The sequence below is a fragment of the Bemisia tabaci genome, chromosome 4, assembly GCF_918797505.1.
Source record: "Bemisia tabaci chromosome 4, PGI_BMITA_v3".
In the NCBI taxonomy this organism is placed as follows: Eukaryota; Metazoa; Arthropoda; class Insecta; order Hemiptera; family Aleyrodidae; genus Bemisia; species Bemisia tabaci.
In genome coordinates, this window is record NC_092796.1 from 31226442 (window position 1) to 31248855 (window position 22414).

The window sequence follows — 22414 nt, forward strand, 5'->3', positions numbered from 1 at the left end:
GTAGACATTAAGTTTTCAAGAGAATTATTCATGTCAGGTTGATAAAAACATTAGAACTCGATTTTTTGACAGAAAATAAATTATTGGATTATTCTGAAAAATTAGTTTGAAGTTTTCGTCCATTACTTAAAGTGTCAACAGAGAGAGAAGTGTAGTTTATTCCAACGTGTGAACAATGGAAATTAAACCTGCAATAGTTTTGCCTTCAAAATCGTATTTTTTTAACTGCAAACTTCAAACTGGAACTGAGCCAATTTGGTTTTATATCCACAAGTGTTCTTGCGCTAGAATTTCCACGGAACCTTGCTCAATTCAGTGGTACTAGAACTTTAATTTTGATTTTTCAGCACCAAGGAGTTTCCTGTGGATGGTCACAATCGTTTTCTACACAAAACATTGTTGCCAATGCACACACAATAAGTAAATCCTAAACTTCAGCTTTATTTTTATTGTTTCTTCAAAGCGGTGTCAAATTATTTTGCAGGTGTTGGCGGAGGCTACAGTTTAGGTCATGAAAACAGGAGCGGTAGCTGCAGTCGTGCGAATCGACAGATTCTCCTCCCAAGTTCTGCTTCATCACACCACCTCTCGAGAAGTCACTCGTTTGCAATGGCAGCCCATCCGCTGTCGGGAGCGCAGTCGGTTGATAACGACGAGCAGGACGATTCTATGCATGAAAAGTACTTCCAGAATGCTTCAAAGCTGTCTGTAGAATCTACGCCTCAGGTATTGCCGAATGTTCCTCACTACTAATTCACGCCTTTATTTTTATTTTCCGAGTTAGTATGTCCAGCTTTAGATCAACTAATTTGTAACTTTGTGCACCTGTGGACAGATATAATTTAGAAGAAACGAACAGATGTTTTGCACCTTTTTTTTAGAAACAATAAACTTGACTTTAATTGATTGCTATCAATGAGTGTTTTTATAAATGTTTCTGTGCACATGCTTTGTTTCTCCTTATTTCAGTCTAAAAAGCCTCCAAAATACGCCCTTGTTTATGAAAGTCCGGTACTCTTGTAATTTAAAATTTTGGATTTATAAATAACTGAATTTCGGAATTTTGTTATGATAATTTGAAGAGTATGCTTTCTTCATAATGCTTGATGAAATATCAGTTAGGTAGAAAAAGATATATTCATATACGGTGTCCATCGTCTCTTTTTTGTCTGAAATAATAATTTGGACTTGAATTTTGTACCCAGTGTGGGCTCACCCATCAGTAATTCAAGTGCGGTTTATTTGCAACAATATATCAAGTTTGTTTCTGGGGGGAGGAAAAAAAAAAATTACTGTGAAACTCTTCGACAATTCTTGAATAATTTACTGAAAAGTCTTGGAAAGCCCCCTAAGGTCAATGTTTTTTCGGTTGTAAGTACTTAGAAAATTAAGAACAAGTCCTCAGAAAGTTCCTGCGAATCTTTGAATATTGTTACATTTTTTTACTTTGAACCATGGCTACCTTGCAATGCAATCCCAATAACAGCTATTATTGTCATTCTCCGTCTAGACAAGACGTAAACACCACCAAGTTGAAAGAAGCGGACCTACAGAGTATGCCAACTTCATCACCCCTCCTCCTCCCCTTCACAAAGCACCTTCAAGATCATCGAGGTCGTCTTCCAACTCCTCTACCCTAGCTCCTCTCAGCAACTCGTCTTGTTCAAGGCACCCATCACTTCCCTCTAGTCATCGGTAAGTACTCGGCCAAAGCTTTCAAAATCAGAAGTGTAAACAATGAAAATGTTTGTTTTTTAAAGTTTATCTCTAATCGTTCAAATTTTTGAATTGAATGGATGCTAGCCTTTTATATACACTTGTTTCCTCTATATTTTATCGAGACTTTTCCATTTAAACACTATGAAACCTAGTAGTTTTCTTACTGACTCAAATAAGGATCTGTTGGATCTTGAATCACCCAAATAGATCCTACCAATCAGACCTGACCAAAAGGGTCAAAAGGAGCCAAATTAAACTGATTCAATGAATATGTTATTTGATGTAATTTGTCGCTGTTTGATGTTCCAGTGTTAACAATTTCATAATATTGCAGTTGTATAATTATGTGTTCAAATTCGTTCAGGTCCTCTAAGAATCAAAATTTCTCAAATTTGATTAGTTTTGAAACAATTTGTAAGCAAGAAATACATAAGTAACTACCATAATGAACTCATCTCACAGAATTCAGACTTGAGGTCACATTTTTGTTTAAAGTGGAGTCGTTAAACATTGATGCATCGATTGACACGATGGTCCTGAGAAGTGTTTTTTTCGAAAGTTTTTTCATTGACATTTTTATGACCTGCAGGTCAAGGGATGGAGGTTTGTCAAGCAACAACGAAGAAGAAAATGACGAAGATGATGAAGATGTGAGGCCAGAGGATGATGATGATGATGGAGAGGAAAAAGACAGCTCTTCGAGTAGCGTCAGCGAGTTGAGTAGTCCCACAACAGCAGCCATTACCCCCAGAAAATCAAAACTCCAAGCCTCCTTCAATCACCAGTCAGGTAAACTTACGAAAACATGCAAGCAGAAGATGGGATGCACTAGGGCAGGGATCAGTTCTATAGGACCCTGGACTCCCGTAAGAGCCAACAAAGCATTTACTAGTGCTGCGATCTTGCGTAGGACCCTCGCACCTTACTGCTATTAGCAGTTGTTGGACTTGACAAAAATTCAAAAATCGAATTTTTCACCTTTCTTGAACATGTTGTAGGCCCCCTCCTTGTTGAAAGGGATCGGAAAATGCCATAAATATATTTATTTTTCAAGAATCCAGCCTCCATATGCGTTATTTTTCAATCACCGGCTTAACCTCACTTTTGGAGCAGGCGCTAGATGAGCCAAGGTTCGAGGGGAAGGATCCCCTGAGTTTACTAGGGTCCTACGCGAGAATGCGCTGAACGCAGCGCTCACCACAGTACGGCGTCCTTTAGAACTCGTCCCTGACTAGGGTATTTCATAAATAACTTTTTATTGAAAACCTTTGCTCCACTCAAAGTCTCTGGTGCTACTGGACCTCAGTAACATGAATATGGGTCAAATTTTGGACTTGCACATTTCTACATGCATCCCAAATCCCCCTTGTTTTTGAAAAATTGGCTGATATTGAGGATTTTTTTTCTCTTTCAGTTTACATGTAAGACATTTTTTTGGTGAATTCTCAATTAAAATGCTTCATTCAGCCTCATCGAATAAGAATTGAGCCGCCATGATTCTAACTTAGGGGCACACTCAGGGGGAACATGCAATTTTGGGGGGCATGAGCTCATAAGAAAATCCGTGCTCTCTGGTTTTTGTTTTTCATATTCCTTTTTATTTGACAAGAAGTTTCAATGTTTTTGAATGATAACAAATAAAGACCCTGTTTAGGTCTGAACGTGCCATTGTATCGTAAAATTATTATGGAGTTCGTTATCAGCCTTGTTCCGAGTCAGACGTGCATCCAGTCGAGCTCTCTAATCTGTTCATTAATCTGATAAGTGTTGTGGCTACTTGGCAGCGCGATGTGAGCGTACTTGTACGCGTTCGTTGCGGGGCTGGGCCCCTGACACATATGGAACTTAGACTCTCTAGTGTTGCGTAAAATGGTATTTTACTATACTCACCTTAACAAAAAGACAAATTTATGTTACTACTATTATTTTAAATGCTCCCATGGAGTCAAAGTATACGGATGTAACATTTGTACACGAAACATTTTTAAGGCAAATTGCCAGCATTCCAAAGAGTGGCACCAGTGCGAATTATGCTCAAAATCATACGAACAAAAAGTACTAAATTCAGATTGTGTACTCTTAAGACCAAAAACTGAATCTTCAACTTCGACAAGTAATGTACCTATTAATCCTGAATCTTCTACTTCAGAGAAAAAAAGTTTTATTGACTCAACAATGATAAACATGGACACCAACAACCTTTTGCCTCAGAATTTAACGGAATCGTTAACGTTAGAACCCAGTGCTCAATCCTCATCATTACAGGACCAATCAGGATGGCGTATTGTTACGTCCAAACGGAAATTATGGGCTGCAGACTCGCCCAACAAGAACTACAACCCGCCGAAAAAAGTACATCGCACCCAAAAAGCGAAGAGACAATTAATTTTTTCAGCCTCAAATAGTTTAAGGACTTTCAATAGTGGAACTGCCGTTTCAGGAAATCAGTTTCAAGTCTTACAACCAGATCAACCTGAAGAAATTATCCAAAAAACTCCTTCTCTTCCCCTCCACTCTTTGTCTCAGAAGTAGGAAATCCAATCGTGTTTAAAAAATCTGTTATTGACACTCTGGTCAATAATTCTAAAATACATGTGATTAACAAATCACAAGTCAAATTAGTAGTTCAATCTAAAGAAGATTATACTGTACTCTTTGAATATTTTAAAAATAACAACATTAAATTTCACACATACCAACAAAAAGATAACAGGAATATAAGAAGAGTTATTAAAGGTCTGTCCATAGATTTCCCCGTAGAAACTATTAAACAAGTCTTTGAATTGCATGAAAATATTATTGTGAAAAACTTAGTCCAAATTAGACACCCCATTACTAAAAACCTATTACCTATTTTTAAAATCGAATTTGAACCAAGACCAAATATTAGTCAAACCCTAAAGAATATCAAAATAATAAATGATTTCATTATTAAACTTGAATTCCCACAAAAATCAAGTAAAGTTATACAATGCAAAAAATGTTTATCGCTTGGCCATTCCCAGAATTTCTGTCATAGAAACTTTAGATGTATTGTATGTGGAGATTTTCATAAAGCTGAATCCTGTCCTCGTAAGCTTGAAGCCATCAAAACCTGCACCCCTGTACTGCCAACATGTGCCCTCTGTGGAGGTACGCATTTCGGTAATTATAGGGGTTGCAAAGTATACAAAGAAATTAATAAGAAAAGATTTCCTCTTCCCCTCAAATCTCATCAGAATATCCAAATCAACAACAAAGTCTCTCCAAATATAAGTTATGCAAGAGCATTAAGCGGAACTAATAATGCCCCTGCCCCTACCTCTACCCCTGCCCCTGACCCAGTTACGCAGTACAAAGGAAATGATGAAGTGTTTAATCAATTTAAGTTTGAACTACTTGATAGAAGACTGAAAATCCTAGAGGAAACAACCTTAAATCAATCTAAAAGCATAACAGCTCTCACATCAGCAGTAAACATATTAACAACGCAAATATCTGTCTTGATCTCAAGATTGGCAGAAGGAGAAGAAGAATGAATAATTATCTGAAAAAAAATTTGGCTCCTGTCAGTTTGTTCATCCTGTAATTCTCAGGATAACTTTCACCTTTCTTGTAAAACTTAACTCTAAGTGGGTGGGCAGGGTGGGGCGGGGGGCTGGGGGTCTCCCTGCTGGGTTCATCAAACAGATGAAAGTGGAGTTGTCGCTAAGTGCCAATAAGGCTAACCATGCCAAAGGCCATTTCTCTCCCGTTCTGTTTGGTTGACTCTTACGGCTGGGTGCCCCCCGGCCCTCGCCCTTCCCCGTACGCCTCCCCATGAAGAGAAACATGATCTTATCATTTTATACAAATGGCTGGGGCATTACATGCCTCAGACCTATATGATAAGAGTACTACCTTATCATATGTTCTAAAAAATCTTTACTTATAACTCTTTTATTAATTAACACATGTCAATGGATACCCTATTTGTAATGTGGTAGTAGTGACAATTATGTACTTTATTCAATAAAGCAACTTAAAAAAAAAAAAAAAAAAAAAAAAATTATGTATACAATGCTGAATTAAAAAATCCAACTTAACACATTTTGATTGTTGTTCCCTAGGATTACGGCCGCGGCCAAGTTCAAACCTCTCCGCATCTTCGGACAGCAGCAAAGATAAAAAACCAACGTACCCACTCTACTCAAATGTGGACTATTCAACGCAGAACATGCTGCCTCTTCACCAGTACATCCTGGAGCAGGCAAAACTGTCGGGATGCTACAAGATGGGTGACTCTTTAGCGGAAGAAGGCGATTCGGTGTACTCAGAGGAGGATGAGCATGACAATGCTCGAGATGAGTATGAGTCGGACGAGTTTGCAGATGATGAAGGGATGTCTAATCAAGAGGAAGACCTATCCAGCTCGCAGGAGTACCTTCACGATGACTCAGCACACTTCCTGGAACAAGAGTTTAAATTGGCACGTCCTAAAAACTACTCTACAGGTAAAGTTTTTTCATTCCAGTTGAATTTGTTCAATCTCTCCGGAAGCGGAGATTAGAATTGAAAAGTAGAGAACAATTAGAAGATTTTTAACAATGTGTACTCTTGTAGCTTAGATTTCTTTGCTGGTTGGAAGCAATCTACCGACCCCTGCTTGAAATTTTCATAATCATTTACTTAATCAAACCTAATTTTTAGAGGCAGGAATTTTGCAGCCCGGAGAGATCATTGAATAACCCTCGAGATTTTTTTCTTCTTCTTAATTCCTTGAAAATGTTTGAAAATTATAAATTGCGTCTAGTTCACAAGAATCATAGTTTTCTCATCTTTAATAACCGGGATACTTATTTCTCATCATCACTTATGTGAGAATATTCATCTTACCATGTAATTAGTCTCTCTATTTCTGCTGTCCTAAGTAATTTTTCACTGGATTTCTGCTCACCTTTAAATGAATTCCAATTGGAACACTCCAACTTTTCACTCTCTTGTTTAGAAAAACAATTTTTTTGTGACTGTCACGTCAGGAGGATTAGTTGAGTTTTAGACGGACTGAAAACATCTAAAAAATCCTTGACGCGGCGGAAAATTCAACGGAGTTGTGGGAGAGCAGAAATTGAACGAAAGAATTGATTGAACCGAAAAGATTGTATTAAAGAATTTTGAAGAGGTACAGAATTTAAGAGTAGTCACACTTGTGCCAGAAGGGCTAAAGAGGGCACATCGTACATGTACGGGTCAGATGGTAAAGGACCAAGATTTTGGGGCAGCGCAAGCTTTTATAGACTTGCTGACGTCACAGGTGGTGAGACAACAAGTCTACACGCTATTGGCTGGCTATAATCAGTGGAGCTATCAGCTGCAAGTTCAGTAATTAAATTAATGGGCGATTGTAGGAGATGGCTGGGTGATAGAAGTAAAAAAGAGGAAAATGGACAAAATCCAGCCATCCCTAATGAGTTACTAAATATGCATGAGAAATTTATAAGTTTAAGAAAAGAACAAGTTGCAGGTAATTCAATACCTGTGACAGTGACGAAAGTCCATAAAAATCTTATCGAGAAGCATGAACATTTCTCAGGAATATCTTGTATTTTCAGCTGAAGTCCCCAGAAAACTTAACAGGAGTCTTTGAATTTCATGTTTGGTATCTGGAGGGTTCAGTGGCTATTAGCGTTTTTCGGATTTAAGGGTAGAAATTTTCCGTTGTTAAACTCCGAAAAACACCAAAAAAAACAACAACCTGATGAGCCATCAGGAGTTGACAGCGTTGATTCAATGGAAAAATTGAATATTTGCATTGAATGTAGAACCGGTATGAACTCCTCTTTTAGATTTAAGATTACCAAAAAAGGTAAAAATTAATGATAGTAAAAAGGAAAAAGTTAGTAGTTCAGAGGTAAGTGCCCATTGTTAAGAAGTCGTGATTATTTATCTTACAGATGGACGAGTAAGCGACTACGTAGTAGACGAATTAGAATCTCGAATGGCAGCCAGTGGTGGCAGCTATTACAATATAGCTCATGAACCCTCGCGCAGCAATAGTCATTTAGGTAAGCTGTAACCAGTCAACTTTTTTATTCTCTGGCTATTTAATGCTATAAAATTGGAATTTTGGAGCGAATTTTACTGAGGACATACATTAAGACTAGATTTACTCGAAATCGTTAATATTTCAGTTTTTATGAAAACTGCACTTATGTCCTCCAATTCCCTCAAATTTACTCCATTGTTGATTTTACTAAAGTGATGTGACAATTTATATTTTAAAAGAAATACTATGCAATAATGTTAAAGCTTATTTTTATTATTCCTCTTTGAACACTTTTTTCATGACCTCTCAAAAGTAACATGTGTCTTTCTAATTCAGGTGGTCAGTTACCATTGCAAACGCAACACGCCTCCTTGAAAAGGAAGAAAGAAATCTCCCAGATGCCTCCGCCTCTCTACTCGCCCATTCTTGAAAGAGCAGAGGTAAGTTTTCACTATTTTCGATGTAACTAGAAACTTCTATTCGCATTTTTAATTAAACTGTGAGCCAAGTCAGCAAAGGCAATCTTTTTTATAATGATTCATGTTCACTAATATAATTTTTCTAAGTTCAGTATTCCTATGTTCTTCCGTGTCTTTTTCAAAGAGCGCCTTGATCTGTTGGATTATTTTTAACTCTTTGCCTGAATTTTTGTCCTGTCTTTGCTCTATAAATTTAAGTTGCCATGAGCTTGTAGAAAAAAGGGGAGATGTTAAAGCAACAATCTGTTTTTGGAAGCAAACCGGCCCACATCAGTTTATTTTACTGGTAAAGTTGTGTAACTTTACATAAGATTCTTCCGGCAAGTGTGCTCATTAAAACTGATCTTGTAGCTAGATCCTGTTCAGTAAATTATGTTTGATTCATGGCTGTGTATATAATTTTTGTAAGCTTTGATTGCCAGATTGGTTCAAATAATGAGTGTCGTCTTTTCTTTCCTCGTGAGATCTCAGGGTTAATTTGAGAAACCTGATCCACTCATTAAGTAAATATATGAAGTTTTTAAGACAAAATAGTCAAACGCACTCAGCTGATGTACAGTTTCGCGCTTTATAATTTTCTGTGAATGCTTCTTAAATGTTTGATTTCTGTCCAGTTACAATTTTATTTAATTTTTTCAACTTTCTATTAAGCGGCTTTTATTACTCCTTTCATTCGAGTATTTTCCTGTTTATTTGTTTAAATCGATTTTTCCCTAAAGCTTGTTTTGTTTTATTTATTATTATTGGTGTAGTAAATTTGTTATTTTTACACCCCCAGTCCTGTCGGCGATCCCCTAGTCAAAGTCCCCTGTTCCGACATAGCTCACTTCAAAGAACGGACAAGTCTGCCGCAGCGCAATTTGAACAGGTGGCTGTATATTTCATTTTTGTTTTTTTTAAAATTTGTTTTACGTGTTTCTCTTCCTCAGAACCTTTAAATCTCATCTGATAAAAGAAATCAAAGATGAGAAATCTTGTCGGGCTGAATTACTGAAGTTCAATCACAATAAAATCAAAGCATAAATAATTTTTTTTCTTTTTAAAAAAAAAATAATCAGTCAAAAAATCCAAACTTCTGTATTACATCCACAACAGCAGTCTGAAGTTGTTGTTAAATTGAAAAATTCATGCTGTGCAGCGCATGAAAATTTCCTGTCATTCTCAAAGTTGGCGCTCAGAAGTTGCACATAACAGATTCAGTAAAAATTGCTTATATCTAAATGCACCTGAACTGGGAGAATGTCTGACTGCAAGCGTTTTGCACTGGATTTTCAAAAATAAATCATGCCTTGGAATGTCTTTGAAGTTCCAAAACTCAGTCATGTATTTTGGAAGGAAATTCTGCTTAGAACCGAAAATTGAAACTGAATGAAAAACTGATACAAGCAGTTCGAATGTATGTGGAAATTTTTCACATTTTTTTTGTGGTCGATATCCAAGACTGTGCAATTTTAATGATACAAGCAGTTTTGGATATAAGCATTTGATTACGTAAGAGGTTTCTACTATACCTCTGGTCTGCATCATCTTCTTCTCATTCAAAGCATTTTAAAAATCAAAGAGTTTCCAGTTATGATTCGGCTTATAAGAATAAAGTTATCAGTCCAAGTAACTCCCAGGTTTCCAACCCGATTTTCAAACTGATCCACAATGAATTTTGAGTCACGTGCTTATTGCACCATTTAAGCCTGATAATTACAATCAGCTGAATATTTAAGAGATAGTTTTTATGTTCAGTATGTTCAGCCTTAATTTTCTTTTTATCTTTTCATTGTGCACATACTTGAGTTTCTGATCATCCGCACTTTTTCTTTCTTTCTTCTCTTTTTCTTTTGCCTCGGTTGAATGTCAAAATTATTTTTGCATGGATTTAGTATTATCTAATGCCTTGATTGTCTCTCCTTGAAAATTTCCTCACTAATAGTTGCACTGAGGAAAATGAGACTTCTCTTTGTTAACGGAGAAATACTCCCTAAGTGACGTTTTAGATGGACATAAGATAGCAACAAAAATATATATACTTCATTAGAAGCAGCATTGAAGAAGCACATTTAAATTGATTTTTTATAATGTAAACGCCCTGAAATAGTGCTACATCACCAACTGGAAAACTTCTGTCCTCTGGCTTCTATCTCAGACCAACGAGAGAGGTGTTTTTTCCACTCTATTTCACAACAGAGTGGAAAAAGCTGAATCCTTCAAACTCCTCTTTAGTGGCACTGTTTCTTTTTAATTATTTGTGGGGGGGGGGGAGGGGGGAGAAAAAAAAGGCACAGCGTTCTCTTGTGCTGTCACTCTGAGATTTTTTGAGAACATGTGGATTGCATTTTGCAAAAAGGAACCACAAGCATTGCAATGTTGCTAAGATTGTGCAATTTCTTTTGCCTTGGATAACAAACCTGATTATCCATTGACAGTTTCTATTTTACCCGTTGAAAACTGTGAATCTAAGACAAAAATGACCGTGTAAATTTCATATTTTTTTCATGATTTCAGTTATTTCCTGCAAAGGATAAATTTGCACAATCTTAGCATCATTGCAATGCTTCTGGTTCCTTTTTGCAAAATGCAATCCATGTTATGAGCTTCACTTCGTTGTAGTTTCATATATGAGTCATATGTCACTTGCAGTAGTTTGTGTCAATCAGCTGATGATGTTGAGAGTGTGGCTGCTGAAACAACAGTTTTAAGTATCACCCAAAGTATTGATTATTCAAAGTTAATCATTTGTAAATGAGCCTGTTTGAAGTTTGATATCGTGTAATTTTTTTCTGTTTCTCATGTTTGGTTGACCTTAGCTTTGCTCAAATCAAAAATTAGATCTTAATCCTTTTAGTATCTGGTCGGCCTTTTTTACTCATTTTCTCTTCTCATTCTGATTTTTTCTTCATATTTTTACAGTTGTCAAGAGTTGTTTTAAACCGAGAGAAGAAATTACCGTCTGAAAGTGACATAGAAAAATATGCCCAAGATAATTTGAATATCCACAAAAAAGGAATCTTCCGCAAGAAATTTTCCGTGCGTGATATGTTATCTTGGTCGAAAGTAAGTCTGTCTTTTCGCCTTTACGTTTTTCATTATTTGAATTACCATTGATGTATCTGATAAAAAATTATAGTGTATAAATTGGAAAAGGATTACTCTACATTTTGGCACAAAAAACATGAACGTAAGTTAAACTCAACTAGAGTTATGGTTGCGTAAAGTCTGCAGTCCAAAAAATCTGGTTCTGAAAATAAGCAAGCTAAAAGCTTAATAGGTCCTTTTTTGAGCTGAAAACTATTTGGTTATAACACAGCTTCACCTTTTCTGTTTACACAAAATTTAACTCAAATTTTCCCAACCTATTTCTTTAAGCTTCTTGGGTATGTTTTGTGTCCCCCCACCTCCCTCTTATTGAAAAAAAATGTCTCTTCTTAAACGTTTACTTAGGTTTTTTAAGGTCCTTTATAATGTAGAAATCTAGTATAAGTATCAGTTGTTAGTGGTAAATATAACCGAAACCATTCATTGCTGCCTAGAAACATGTATCATGCATTGTTTTGTGTATTCTTTGTAACATCAAGCCAGAAGCCTATCTGAGTTCTAATTTCGTTTTTCAATTTTAGGATCCAATAAGAAAGCCGATGTTAGTGCTTTCAGATAAAGCTCTGAAGAAGGAAGCCTGTGAGTTGTTCAAACTAGTTCAAATTTACATGAGCGACCGCAAAGCTAAACCAGAAATGACAATAAACAGTGTTGCGTATGATATCTGCAACATTGGATACACGAAGGCTGCTCTCAGAGACGAACTTTACATCCAGATCTGTCGACAAACAACGGAAAATCCCAGGAAGTATGTCCATTGTATATCCTTTCAGATTTTTTAACTGTGTATAATGAATTTCGTGTTTTTTTCTGTTAAAAGGATTTAGACTGCTCCATTCGTCTCTTGCTCATTTAAAAGAAAATCACTTTGTAACAATCTCTTCTCCAGTAATGCTCTTGATTACTTTATCAAGCAAATATTCCTTGTCGATATTATTGTTAAAACGTTTCTATTCTTCTTGTACTTCCAGAGAAAGTTTACGAAGAGGCTGGGAGCTGCTGGCAATCTGTCTGGCTTTCTTCCCACCATCACCGAAGTTTCAAGCATATCTTGAGGGCTACATGAACAGGTGTGCTAATGCCTCCGAGCAATATTTTTTTGAATCACTTTTTTGCCTTTAAAAATGTACAAAATCTAAAGATTGGCGTTGATTGCACGTTGTTGATCGTTTTAACAATTTTAATGATGCTAGAAAAAAGTCTCTTCTGCACTCTTATCATAAGATGAGCGAATGATAAGTTCGAGTTTTTCAAACTCAAGGGAAAAAATAAAAAACAGGTAGTTAACCATCTGGGCTTTCTGCCTCTGATTCAAATTTTATTTTCTTATTAATAGTTGCATGCAAAATCATGTTATTAACGCCAATAAATTTTTCATGGTGATGAAAGCAGTAATTATTAATTTGGCATAATCTAAGATCTGACGAAATCTTGATAAAGTGTCAAAAATTACTCCAATTTTCTCTTACTATGTCGAAATCGGAAAATCAGGCAATCGCCAATTCCTGAATTGCATCTGCAATAATTATATCTTTTAAACTCAAATTGTAGAAGAGGAACTTTTGTTTTTGCAGGGAATTTTCTGTTTTTCTCAAAAGGCTAAATGTACTTTTAGTAATTAACATAGTCACAGTGCAAGAATTCAAACTCATTTGTACATCCTCTAGATGTCAACACCGTACCAAGCTTTTGGTGTGTTAAAACAATGGTTGATTAGATTTTGTTGCAAAAATCTAGAATAGAATCCATCAATTATCAATGTCATTGATTTTTCATTTCCTAATTGAATTAAAAAGTTGGAAAGTGAGTCAAACCTAAAATGAGTCTTGTAACTTTTCTTTTCTTAGACATCTCTACACTTAAAGCCGAAATATTTCCATGTTTTCCAGGCATCGAGATCCAAGTTTGAACTTTCCAGAAGTTGGTAAATGGCCTATTCATGTACAAGTTAGTCACTATGCCACAGTGTCTTGTAAACGGTTAGAAAGAGGAGGTGTAAATGGGAAAAGGAGGCCCCGGAAACCATCCATTGAAGAAATCGATCAAGCAAGAGTGAGTTTTAATAATAAGTTCATCTCTCACAACTCTCTACTCAACTTAAACTTTCATCCTCAGAGGTTTTGAAAAAGGTATCTTGTCGAGAAATCAGGAATTCTTAAAAATCAGTAATAGCGAAACCTTAAAAAAAATCCAGCCCTTCAAACTAGGTTTCTTCCATTTTTTAATATTTGTTTAAAGACACCATTGCTTCAAAGTTGCTTTTAAAATACCAAAAAATTACTTCGCGCTTTTTGGTCAATTTTTTTATGCAAATACCTGATGCACCACAGTGTCATGTAATGCTCAGAAAATCTAAAGAAATGCTGAAAAGTCCAGAAATGATTGTTTGATTGATCGACCATCAAGTGTCAAAGAACGACCTTAAACTTTTTAGTCAGACTAATAAAAAATCGACGATCTAGAGGATAGTTTGTAATCCAGGATAAACTTAACAGAACTTCAAACAGTGTGCACTACGATGATCTAAAAAGTAAAAATGAAAGAACCCTCACCACCTCAGGCGTTTATTGGCCCCTGGGGATAGTATTTTTATTTTTTTCATCCTGATCAATTTGTACCTTCTCAAAAAAGGGTTGTCTTTCTTTGTCTGCATGTCATTAACATATTCTGTAAATTGATTCCAATAGATCCAAATATTCCGACCTAGCATGTTCGGAAGCACGCTTCAGGAAATCATGGACATGCAAAAGGAAAGGTTCCCTCACTACAAGTTACCGTGGATACAGACAACGCTCTCTGAACAAGTACTGCGCCTTCAAGGCACACAAACAGAAGGCATTTTTAGGTAATTACCTGTTATTATACTATTGTATTTTCCTGAATGGTCTGATTTTGATTTTTCTGCATTGCGGTGGACAAATGCTGCTAAAACATTCAGTTTAACTACTACCTTCCTACAAAATACAAATTTATTTCTTCAAATTCTGATTCCTCTAAAAACTTCAAGGAGAAACATTCATTTTTTAAGAGTGGGATAGGGGAGAAAAAACAGCTGAATTTAAAATTGTCAGCTCTGTGTGACAATCGCCTCTTTTTTTCACCTTTTGCCTCATTAATTTGCAGACTTGATTGTATACGTTGATTGTTGTTATCTGATCATCTTGAGAGGATAGTCCTTTGGACTCTCCAGAACTTAAGCTGAATTCCAAGATTCATCAATATGATACTCCACATTTTAAAACTGCAGATATTGAAATGACACAAGAAAGAATATAAATTAAAAGTGTGGGTTTTTTTTTACAGGGTATCAGCGGACGTTGATGAAGTTACAAGTTTGAAAACTCAACTCGACGCATGGCAAGTTCCTGTAGATTGTTTAACCGATGCCCACACGCCGGCCTCTTTGTTGAAGCTCTGGTATCGTGAGTTGTATGAGCCACTAATACCAGATGCAATGTACTCAGAGTGTGTTACCCACCATGATAACCCGAGCAAGGCCCTCGCTATTGTAGACAAGCTTCCACTGATCAATAAGCGTGTTCTGATGTATCTGGTCCGCTTTCTCCAGGTATTTAGAAATTCAATCACCTTTTTGCACCCTTACATGTTCCCATGTATACTGAAGGGAAATTGTACTGCCGTGTCAGTAAAGTTGGTAAGGGGGTTGATATTGCTTTATTCTGCATTGAGTTCATGGACACAAAATTTCAGTCCTTGTCTAATTCTACCCAGCTATTATTGAAGATCAGATTCAAAATTACCAAAATATCTACTGCTACGTCATTGGCTTTCACCAATAATAGCTATTGATCAAGAACACAAAAGTATCTCCAAAACATCTCTGCAGCAGATTTTTAGCGAATTGGCTTTTTTAAGTATAAATTGGACTTGAAATCACCATCAGTTAAATATTTAACTTAAATACACAAAAATATGCCACTATCCAACTTAGCTAGATTCCATTGTGCCAGTTTTTTTTAGAGGTACAGACATAAATTCAGGAAGAAAACTTCTTCTTCTTATATTTTCCCCAAAAAATGGAAGTCTTTTGGTGCAAAAAAGCACACTCAACTGGATATAACCCCTATATTAATAAACTGAATGATTTTTTTTTTTTTTTTTTCAGATGTTTACACGACCAGAAGTTGTTCAAGTGACAAAAATGGATGCAAGTAACCTTGCAATGGTGATAGCTCCGAATTGTTTGAGGTGCACCTCTCAAGACCCTCGAACAATTTTCGACAATGCTCGCAAAGAAATGGCCTTCATGCGTGCACTCATCCAGCATCTAGATACAAGCTCTGTGGAAGGAATGTTTTAGTGCTCGGTAATTTCCTCATTTTTGTTTGTATATTGACTAGAAGAGGCTTAAATTGTCATTTTAGACCAGGCTCTTTGTTGGCCGGTTGTTTCTTAGCCGACCCACTCAAGGTTCTACCAATATCTTAACACTTGTCCCATGCATGTAAACCTTTTTTATATATATATTTAAAAAAAAAAAAAAAAAAAAAAATCAAAATAAGAAAATCAGGATCTCAGGCTGTGCATTTTCGTGTGATTCCAAAGACCAACAGGAAGCCCTTTAAATTAGTCAGTCCGCAGCAGAAACTTTTGTGCCTAACTGCCTCGAGTCACAAACTAAAATAAAGATTACATTTTAATTGATTATTAAGGTTATAAACCGGAATGGATCCGGGAATTGGGAGTATGTCAGGGAACAATTAAAATGAGGGAGACATCAGAGGGAAGGAAAACAGAAATTATTTAATCAAAGTTAACGAAAAATTTTGAATCTTTTGTCGTGAATGCACCATTTTTTTTTATCTCAGTTTTTACCTTGTTGCAGGTGAATGTTGCACTGATCCTCCTGTGATCCTGCTAGTATGTTCAACAAACCCATCTTGTGTATGACGTTATGTAAGTTGCACCTATTTATCTAGCATTGTTTCCCCCCCCCCCTTCCTTGTATATACTGTACAGAGTTCTGTACATTTGTTTGTACGTTTGGACGTACATCTATAAGTTCACATTTTAATTTATGATTTGTCTACTGATGCTGTTCAGTTGTCTACCAAAAAGTACAGTTTTGGGAACTTTGGTGGTTTCTTATTTATTTGGAATGCCTTTTTCGGAAAAACCATGTTTTGTTGTTTCCGGCATTGTATTAGTTCACATATGGTCGCCTCAATCCCAACCATGAATGGTTTTTTTGGCATTTCGTAGGTATCAAATAAGACAGATGATTATGCAAGAAATGCTCTAATTGTCTACAGTTAGGTTACCAAATTTCAATTACTTCATTTTTCAGAAAGTGAATTGAGTCATAATTGTAAGAATTCAATCAGAATCAGTCCAACTACATCAGATATTGCCCTAATTACTCTCATATTTTATTTTTTCACGGAAATCAAATGATATTCTGACTTCAAATCGTCTCAGAATATCCTTCATAACCTAAAAATAATTCACATTAAGTTGTTTGGTATTCTGTCAAAAAAATATATACCAAGAGAGAAAATTATGCAGCGTGAAGTACAGTTAAGATGATCTTGGCAAAATCTGTCCGAATGGTTTATGGTTAATGGATTATGTTAACGTACTGCTCTTGAATGTTTGAAAAAATTCAAAAGAACTAACTGCTTTGTAATTTATGGAGACAATTTTTTTTTGTGGAAAAGTGCAAGGTGTTGTACCTTCAAATCATCAGAAAGTAAGGTTCCCAGAAAATTTCTTCCATGAATGCAATAAGAACTGTTGAAAAAATAAGAGTGAGTTGAACCGAGTTTTCGTGGAAATGAAAAGTCTTTAATATCAGCTCAGACGAGTTCTTTTGCAGACTTGAATTTTTTATTAAGACCTCCTTTACACAATTTTACTTGTAAGACGATTAAGAACAATTGTACCTAACAAATCTTCATTCAATTTCCTCATTAGTATCTAGATGTAAAAGTAATGACAATGTTCTAGGGGTCGCCCATGAATTAAGTACCTTACATTTAGGGTATTGTTATCTGTGACTCCCATGACAATGCTCTATACTGCAAATTATACAACAGTGGCTCTGACTACCCCCTTTATTCAGTTCCAAAAGTGTTAAGAACAAATTTCAAATTAGTTAATCAGGTCTAGGTTGAGAGAAAGTTCAACGAACATTGCAGCTGAAAAATGAAAAATAGAGAGAAAAAGTTGTTTATTTCCTGGAAGTTTAAAAAAATACATGATGTTTCATGCAAACTTTTTGGTGTTCCTCGTCAAACACTCCTTCGCCCATTGCAATTTATTGAGGAAAATTGTTTTGGGAAAATTGCAAGAGACCTACCCAGTTTTTGGAGAGATGCGCTATTTTTGAACAGCTAGTATAAAGGTGAATGAACTCTTTCATATGTATCTCAAGAAAACTCAGAGGCGCTATTAATTGGCTATCAATGAAGAAAGAGGCTTTGTTTACAAGATGTGCTGCTGTGAGGGAACACATATATGTCACATGATTGTAATGTGCAGTTATGCTGTATTTTGGCTGATGGGGAATGATCATTCAAAATTATTTCAGTGCATGTGTACTTTTCCCTTTCTTGTTCATTTTGCCCATGCTTTCCATTTCTTGATAAGGTTTCGATGTTACAAGTTTAGTCATCGAAAATCTTCGGTATAGTTTTTATAGCTTGAATTTTTCTCTTCAAAAATGGCTGCATAGCCATGAAACCCAAGTATACTCAACTCGTGCCATTCACTTGATCTAAGGTAATTTTATGCTGTGTTCAAAACACCATTCACAACACTTGTGAAATCTTTTTTATTCTAAACTTAGTTTTTAAAGCATGGGGGTGAAGAGAGAAACCATAATTATTAAATTTCAAGTATGCCTGTAAACTAAACTGAATTTCACGAGAACATACAAATACAGGGTGATCAAAAAATCCCGCACCATAAGCACCAGTAACTTTTGATCAAATTGAGATAGAGACTTGAAATTATGTGAATGCTCCTGGTCAAAGGAAACTACTTTTGGCACCCCCCCCCCCCCCACAAATTCTAACGGAATCACCCTGTAAAGAGACAAGAACCCCAGAGGTTAAAGGAGTGGTCATTTAATGCAGTAATAAGCTGTTCCTATCCAAAGTTAATCAGAGCAAGAAACACAAATTTCAAGTTTATCAGGAAAAACCTCTGAACCTAGTAGGCTGTTTTTGCTCTCTTGTTCTATGAATTGATGTAATGTTCTCCAGCTCTGAAGGTATTTTAATATTAATTTTGTTCTGGAATCAAACCCCCCATTTTATGCTTATTTCTTCGCCATCCAAGGTCAATGGTGTATCGTTTGTTTTTATTTCATTCGTATTTTCCAGTATCCCAAAAATTTGTGCTAGTCTCAAAATTTGTATTCCAAATTTAGTCCATAGTGAGGTAATTAACTTAATTGTCGTGCGTAAAGAATTGTCTTTCCTCCAAATGAAACATGTTAATATCGTTAGCAGTATTTCTGAATATCTCATGGTGAAGTCAGCTCCACTTTGGTAAAGTTTTCTCTCTAAATTGACATATTTCTTATTCGAAAAAGCCTTCAAAAAAGTAAGTACCCAATGTCGACTTTGATACCAAAGGCAAGCACTTACTTCTGATTACTCATGCCATTTTTTTTTACTTTCCCTAATGATTTGCATATAGATGGGTGTTACAAGTTAACAAACATACTTAATAAACTTTTAAAGAGGTGCCATGCAAATTCATTGAAATTTGTAATAACTTTGTAAAGTTTGCACCAAAATGACGTGAAACATGTTTCGTTAAAGGATGCGCGGAAAGCAAGTGAACTGCGCCTCTAGCTAAAAGAGCAGACCCTTATTGACTAGCAGATTTTTTTGTAAGGAGGCAATCGTTTCCTTCCTTTTTTTTCAAATTAATACCATTTTGTCTAACAGATTACTTTAGACCCTGTCTATGAGTGATACTCATATGACCATTTTTGTCCTTAAAATTTAAATATCTGATCGAAAGAAAAAGAAAAATTCAATAAAGTTACTCATCTTGCTCCAAGATCAAGCTGCAAAAGTCAGTACAGAAAGGATAAGTGCGAAAGATGTTGGATTATTTTGTTCATCTTTTTTTCTAGCGACCTTTAATTGTAATGAACAGGGTTAAATTCTTAATTCATACTTGAAGTTAAAGAAAGAAAGGAAGTACACAATTTAATTCAATAAGGACTTTTGTATAAGAAACCTTAAATTGATCATACTTAATTCAATACTAAGTAAACTAAGATTGCTGGTGCCTAATCCACAGTTAAAATTGGATGTAGAGACTCTCCCTTCGGATAGATCATTCTTTTTGTTGACTTGTAAACGTGAAAACACAACTGTGACCAGTGTAACAAATCTATTCTTCTTTTCCGTGTATACGTACTAATGATAAGAAAATTACACCAGGACAGGCTCAGTTCATCCTGATAGCAAAAATTTCCCCTTATTTTTCCATTAAATTTTCACCATTGAATGTACTCATATGCATCGACCTTGCTGAAAGCAATGACTGATAAAGAAAAAGTGAAGTAATATTTGTAATTATTAGTAATTATGTGTACTTAACGTAATTTAACGAACAGCTGATAAGTTCCTTAATGTTCTTTTCTTTTTATATATACATACAAATAATACTTGTAAATTACTGTACTCATGTTTGAAATAGAATATATTTTTATGGTTAAATTATTTTTTTTAGTTGATCAAACATACTAAACTGTGCCACGTTCAATGTTAATCCTGTTATGCTTTTGAATAGTTTGCAATCATTGCTACTTATGTTAGCCTGTAATCGTAGTCCCTTTTTACAAAACGGTTGCTTCGAAATTGATGAGACTAAGTACCAATATGAGAACCGGTATCAGTCAGAGAATATTCTGCCCGGTCCGCTTAGTAAGTGTTGACAAGGAGTTATCACTAGTCTAAATTCATTATAATAATGTCACCTGTTGGTAGGAATGATCAGATTTTTTAATTTCATTCCAATTTTTTTTCTCTCTCTTATAATCTTGAGTTTATACCCTAGTGCTCATGAAGTACATTCATTTTTTTAGATGGAATTCGCATGCAATCATAAAATTTACATCAGTGATTTTTAGCCCTAATACTCTTTTTACTGATTTACTCGTATTTTAAAGACGTAAACATGTTTCTCCCCAAGACTTTTTGTTTGTTTTGTATTCATAATTTCCACCACTCTTAGATACTTCTGGTTTTTGTACAATGCTGCCACCAAGATTAGAATTTACTCGGACATATATTATGAGCAACTATACTACAGTCTCCAAGCTAATTTTCCAATAAATCTACTTAAAGAATTTGACTCTTTTCTAGTTTTAAGTGAAGTTTTGTCTTGCACTTTCCTTTCACAATTATCTTCAATTTATTGTAAGTCTCCGTAGCCAAGAAAAGCCTCTGGAAGATTGAAAACTTCATGAAGTCACCAGTAGAATTTTTAGGAATTACACCAGAGATATTTGTTACCACTACTTTGTTTATGATCACTACAGCTGTTGTAGTCTCTTGGTAACAAGCTTTTCTTTTAGATTTTCACAACACATTAATGAGAGTTCTTAGAAAGTGTATTTTAGGTGTTCTAATTTGTTTTAACTCCTGCAACAAGCACAACACTTTTAAACTTGAAGTTAAAAAAAACGAAAGATAACAGTTTTAAGCGAAATACTTTCTCACTCTAACTATCACGTGCACTGTAGGTGAAAACCCTATTATTTGAAAATCTTGAAAATGAATTTTTTTTTTTTTTATCTAGTCATTGGACTGTTTCGACAAGCACAAAGTTGCAAAATGTCAACTGTATTTTTCCAATTCCAAAGCTGCAATGTGAATGTTCGGTTTCCTGAGTCAGTTTAGTTTCCACACGTCATCAGTACTTTGCTAGCAGCTCTGATGATTAATTTGAATTCTGCTGTAAAATAGTTACTCTTATTTTGGACTTACTGTGTTGTACTATTAGTTAAAAATTAATCTTAGTTTTTCTGTAAAGCTGGTCAATGAACCATTAGAAAAGTAAAGCGATTAACAACCTTTATTTATGATTCCTCATCAAATTTATCGTAATAATGTAGTTGAATTGAAAATTTTAAAATGCCACTTGTAAGTTTGAAATTAGCTGTATTTTTTTTAATTCTAATCTCGCAATTGCCAAAAAATTGAAGTCCACTCAAGCAAAATTGGACACCAAGCTAATACGACATGTCTTAAAATGAAATAATTTTCTCATATATTGTGCTGAAGTTCTTCTAACAAGATTGTAAATACCGTGTGTTAGAAAAGGGCACCGTTTTTTAAAACCCTACTCTAGTTACTTGTCATACTTATCTTTTTTTGATGACCTATTTGCCTTATGTTAACTTTGGTCTTTTTAAAAGTGGGAAGGTAAAACAAACTGATTATGGTGGGAAAAAAATTACAGTTTTTCTCTTTTAAGTTGATTTTTGAAAAAAAATTATCGTACAATAAGTTTTGCAAAAAATTTGTGTGAGAAAACATGTCTCTAAGCATTTAATTCTTACTGTGTCTAATGGTTCATTTGATTTAACTGAATTTAAGGAATTATTTGGAATTTTTACGGTTTTTTTGGCATTATTTTCTGTCTCTTATGAGCTGCAGCGACTTTTAAACATGATGAAATTGTGGCTTTGGGCGCTACACTGACTCAGGAAGCTACGAAGTAAACATATATTCATTGTATCTCTGTATATAACGTTTGGTACACTGCGTTTGTGAGAATAGTGTAACATTTATACTTAAGTGCTATGATGATCTAACCATCATTATGCGTCTATTTATCAGTATTTTATTTTTGTTTCTCCTTCTTTTTTAATCTTTCTTTGTTTTCTCCTCTATTTTTCTTTGGTTTTCATTTCAATTGCTAATCAACTTCCAATTTTTATTGTTACTTAAATTGTAATTGCAAGATCAAGTTTTTGGCTGATTTTGTATAGACCGAAAGCTGGTCCAGCTTACTCTCCCAATAAAGATCATATTGACTGTTAAGTATTTTTTGAAGCATTTTTTTAAATTTATTTTTGAAAATTCGATTTGCTGCTCTTTTCCCGGAAGATTACCCAAGTATTACCATGTGTGCT

At 35.2% G+C, this 22414-nt stretch overlaps 1 protein-coding gene and 1 long non-coding RNA gene across 4 annotated transcripts in view; one reads left to right on the plus strand and one right to left on the minus strand.

The window, feature by feature from the left end:
• The window catches only part of RhoGAP93B (MyTH4 and RhoGAP_KIAA1688 domain-containing protein RhoGAP93B), a 30774-nt gene extending 8447 nt beyond the window's left edge, over positions 1-22327 (plus strand). For 2 of the 3 annotated variants that reach the window (XM_019050452.2, XM_019050444.2), the window contains exons 8-22: positions 485-726; positions 1511-1695; positions 2309-2508; positions 5808-6191; positions 7632-7742; positions 8060-8163; positions 8981-9070; positions 11104-11247; positions 11811-12037; positions 12261-12359; positions 13179-13341; positions 13977-14134; positions 14593-14857; positions 15416-15616; positions 16136-22327. In XM_019050452.2, coding sequence (XP_018905997.1) covers positions 485-726; positions 1511-1695; positions 2309-2508; positions 5808-6191; positions 7632-7742; positions 8060-8163; positions 8981-9070; positions 11104-11247; positions 11811-12037; positions 12261-12359; positions 13179-13341; positions 13977-14134; positions 14593-14857; positions 15416-15610 — 2567 coding nt within the window. In that variant the 3' untranslated portion in view covers positions 15611-15616; positions 16136-22327. The remainder of the gene's footprint in view (positions 1-484; positions 727-1510; positions 1696-2308; positions 2509-5807; positions 6192-7631; positions 7743-8059; positions 8164-8980; positions 9071-11103; positions 11248-11810; positions 12038-12260; positions 12360-13178; positions 13342-13976; positions 14135-14592; positions 14858-15415; positions 15617-16135) is intronic. The other variant, XM_019050461.2, reaches the window with a different exon arrangement.
• LOC109036323 (uncharacterized) lies at positions 422-7184 on the minus strand. Its single transcript, XR_011899756.1, has 3 exons — positions 6635-7184; positions 5879-6145; positions 422-825 (listed from the first exon to the last, which is right to left on the minus strand). It is a non-coding gene; the product is annotated as an uncharacterized lncRNA (long non-coding RNA).
• Positions 22328-22414: the final 87 nt, after the last annotated feature.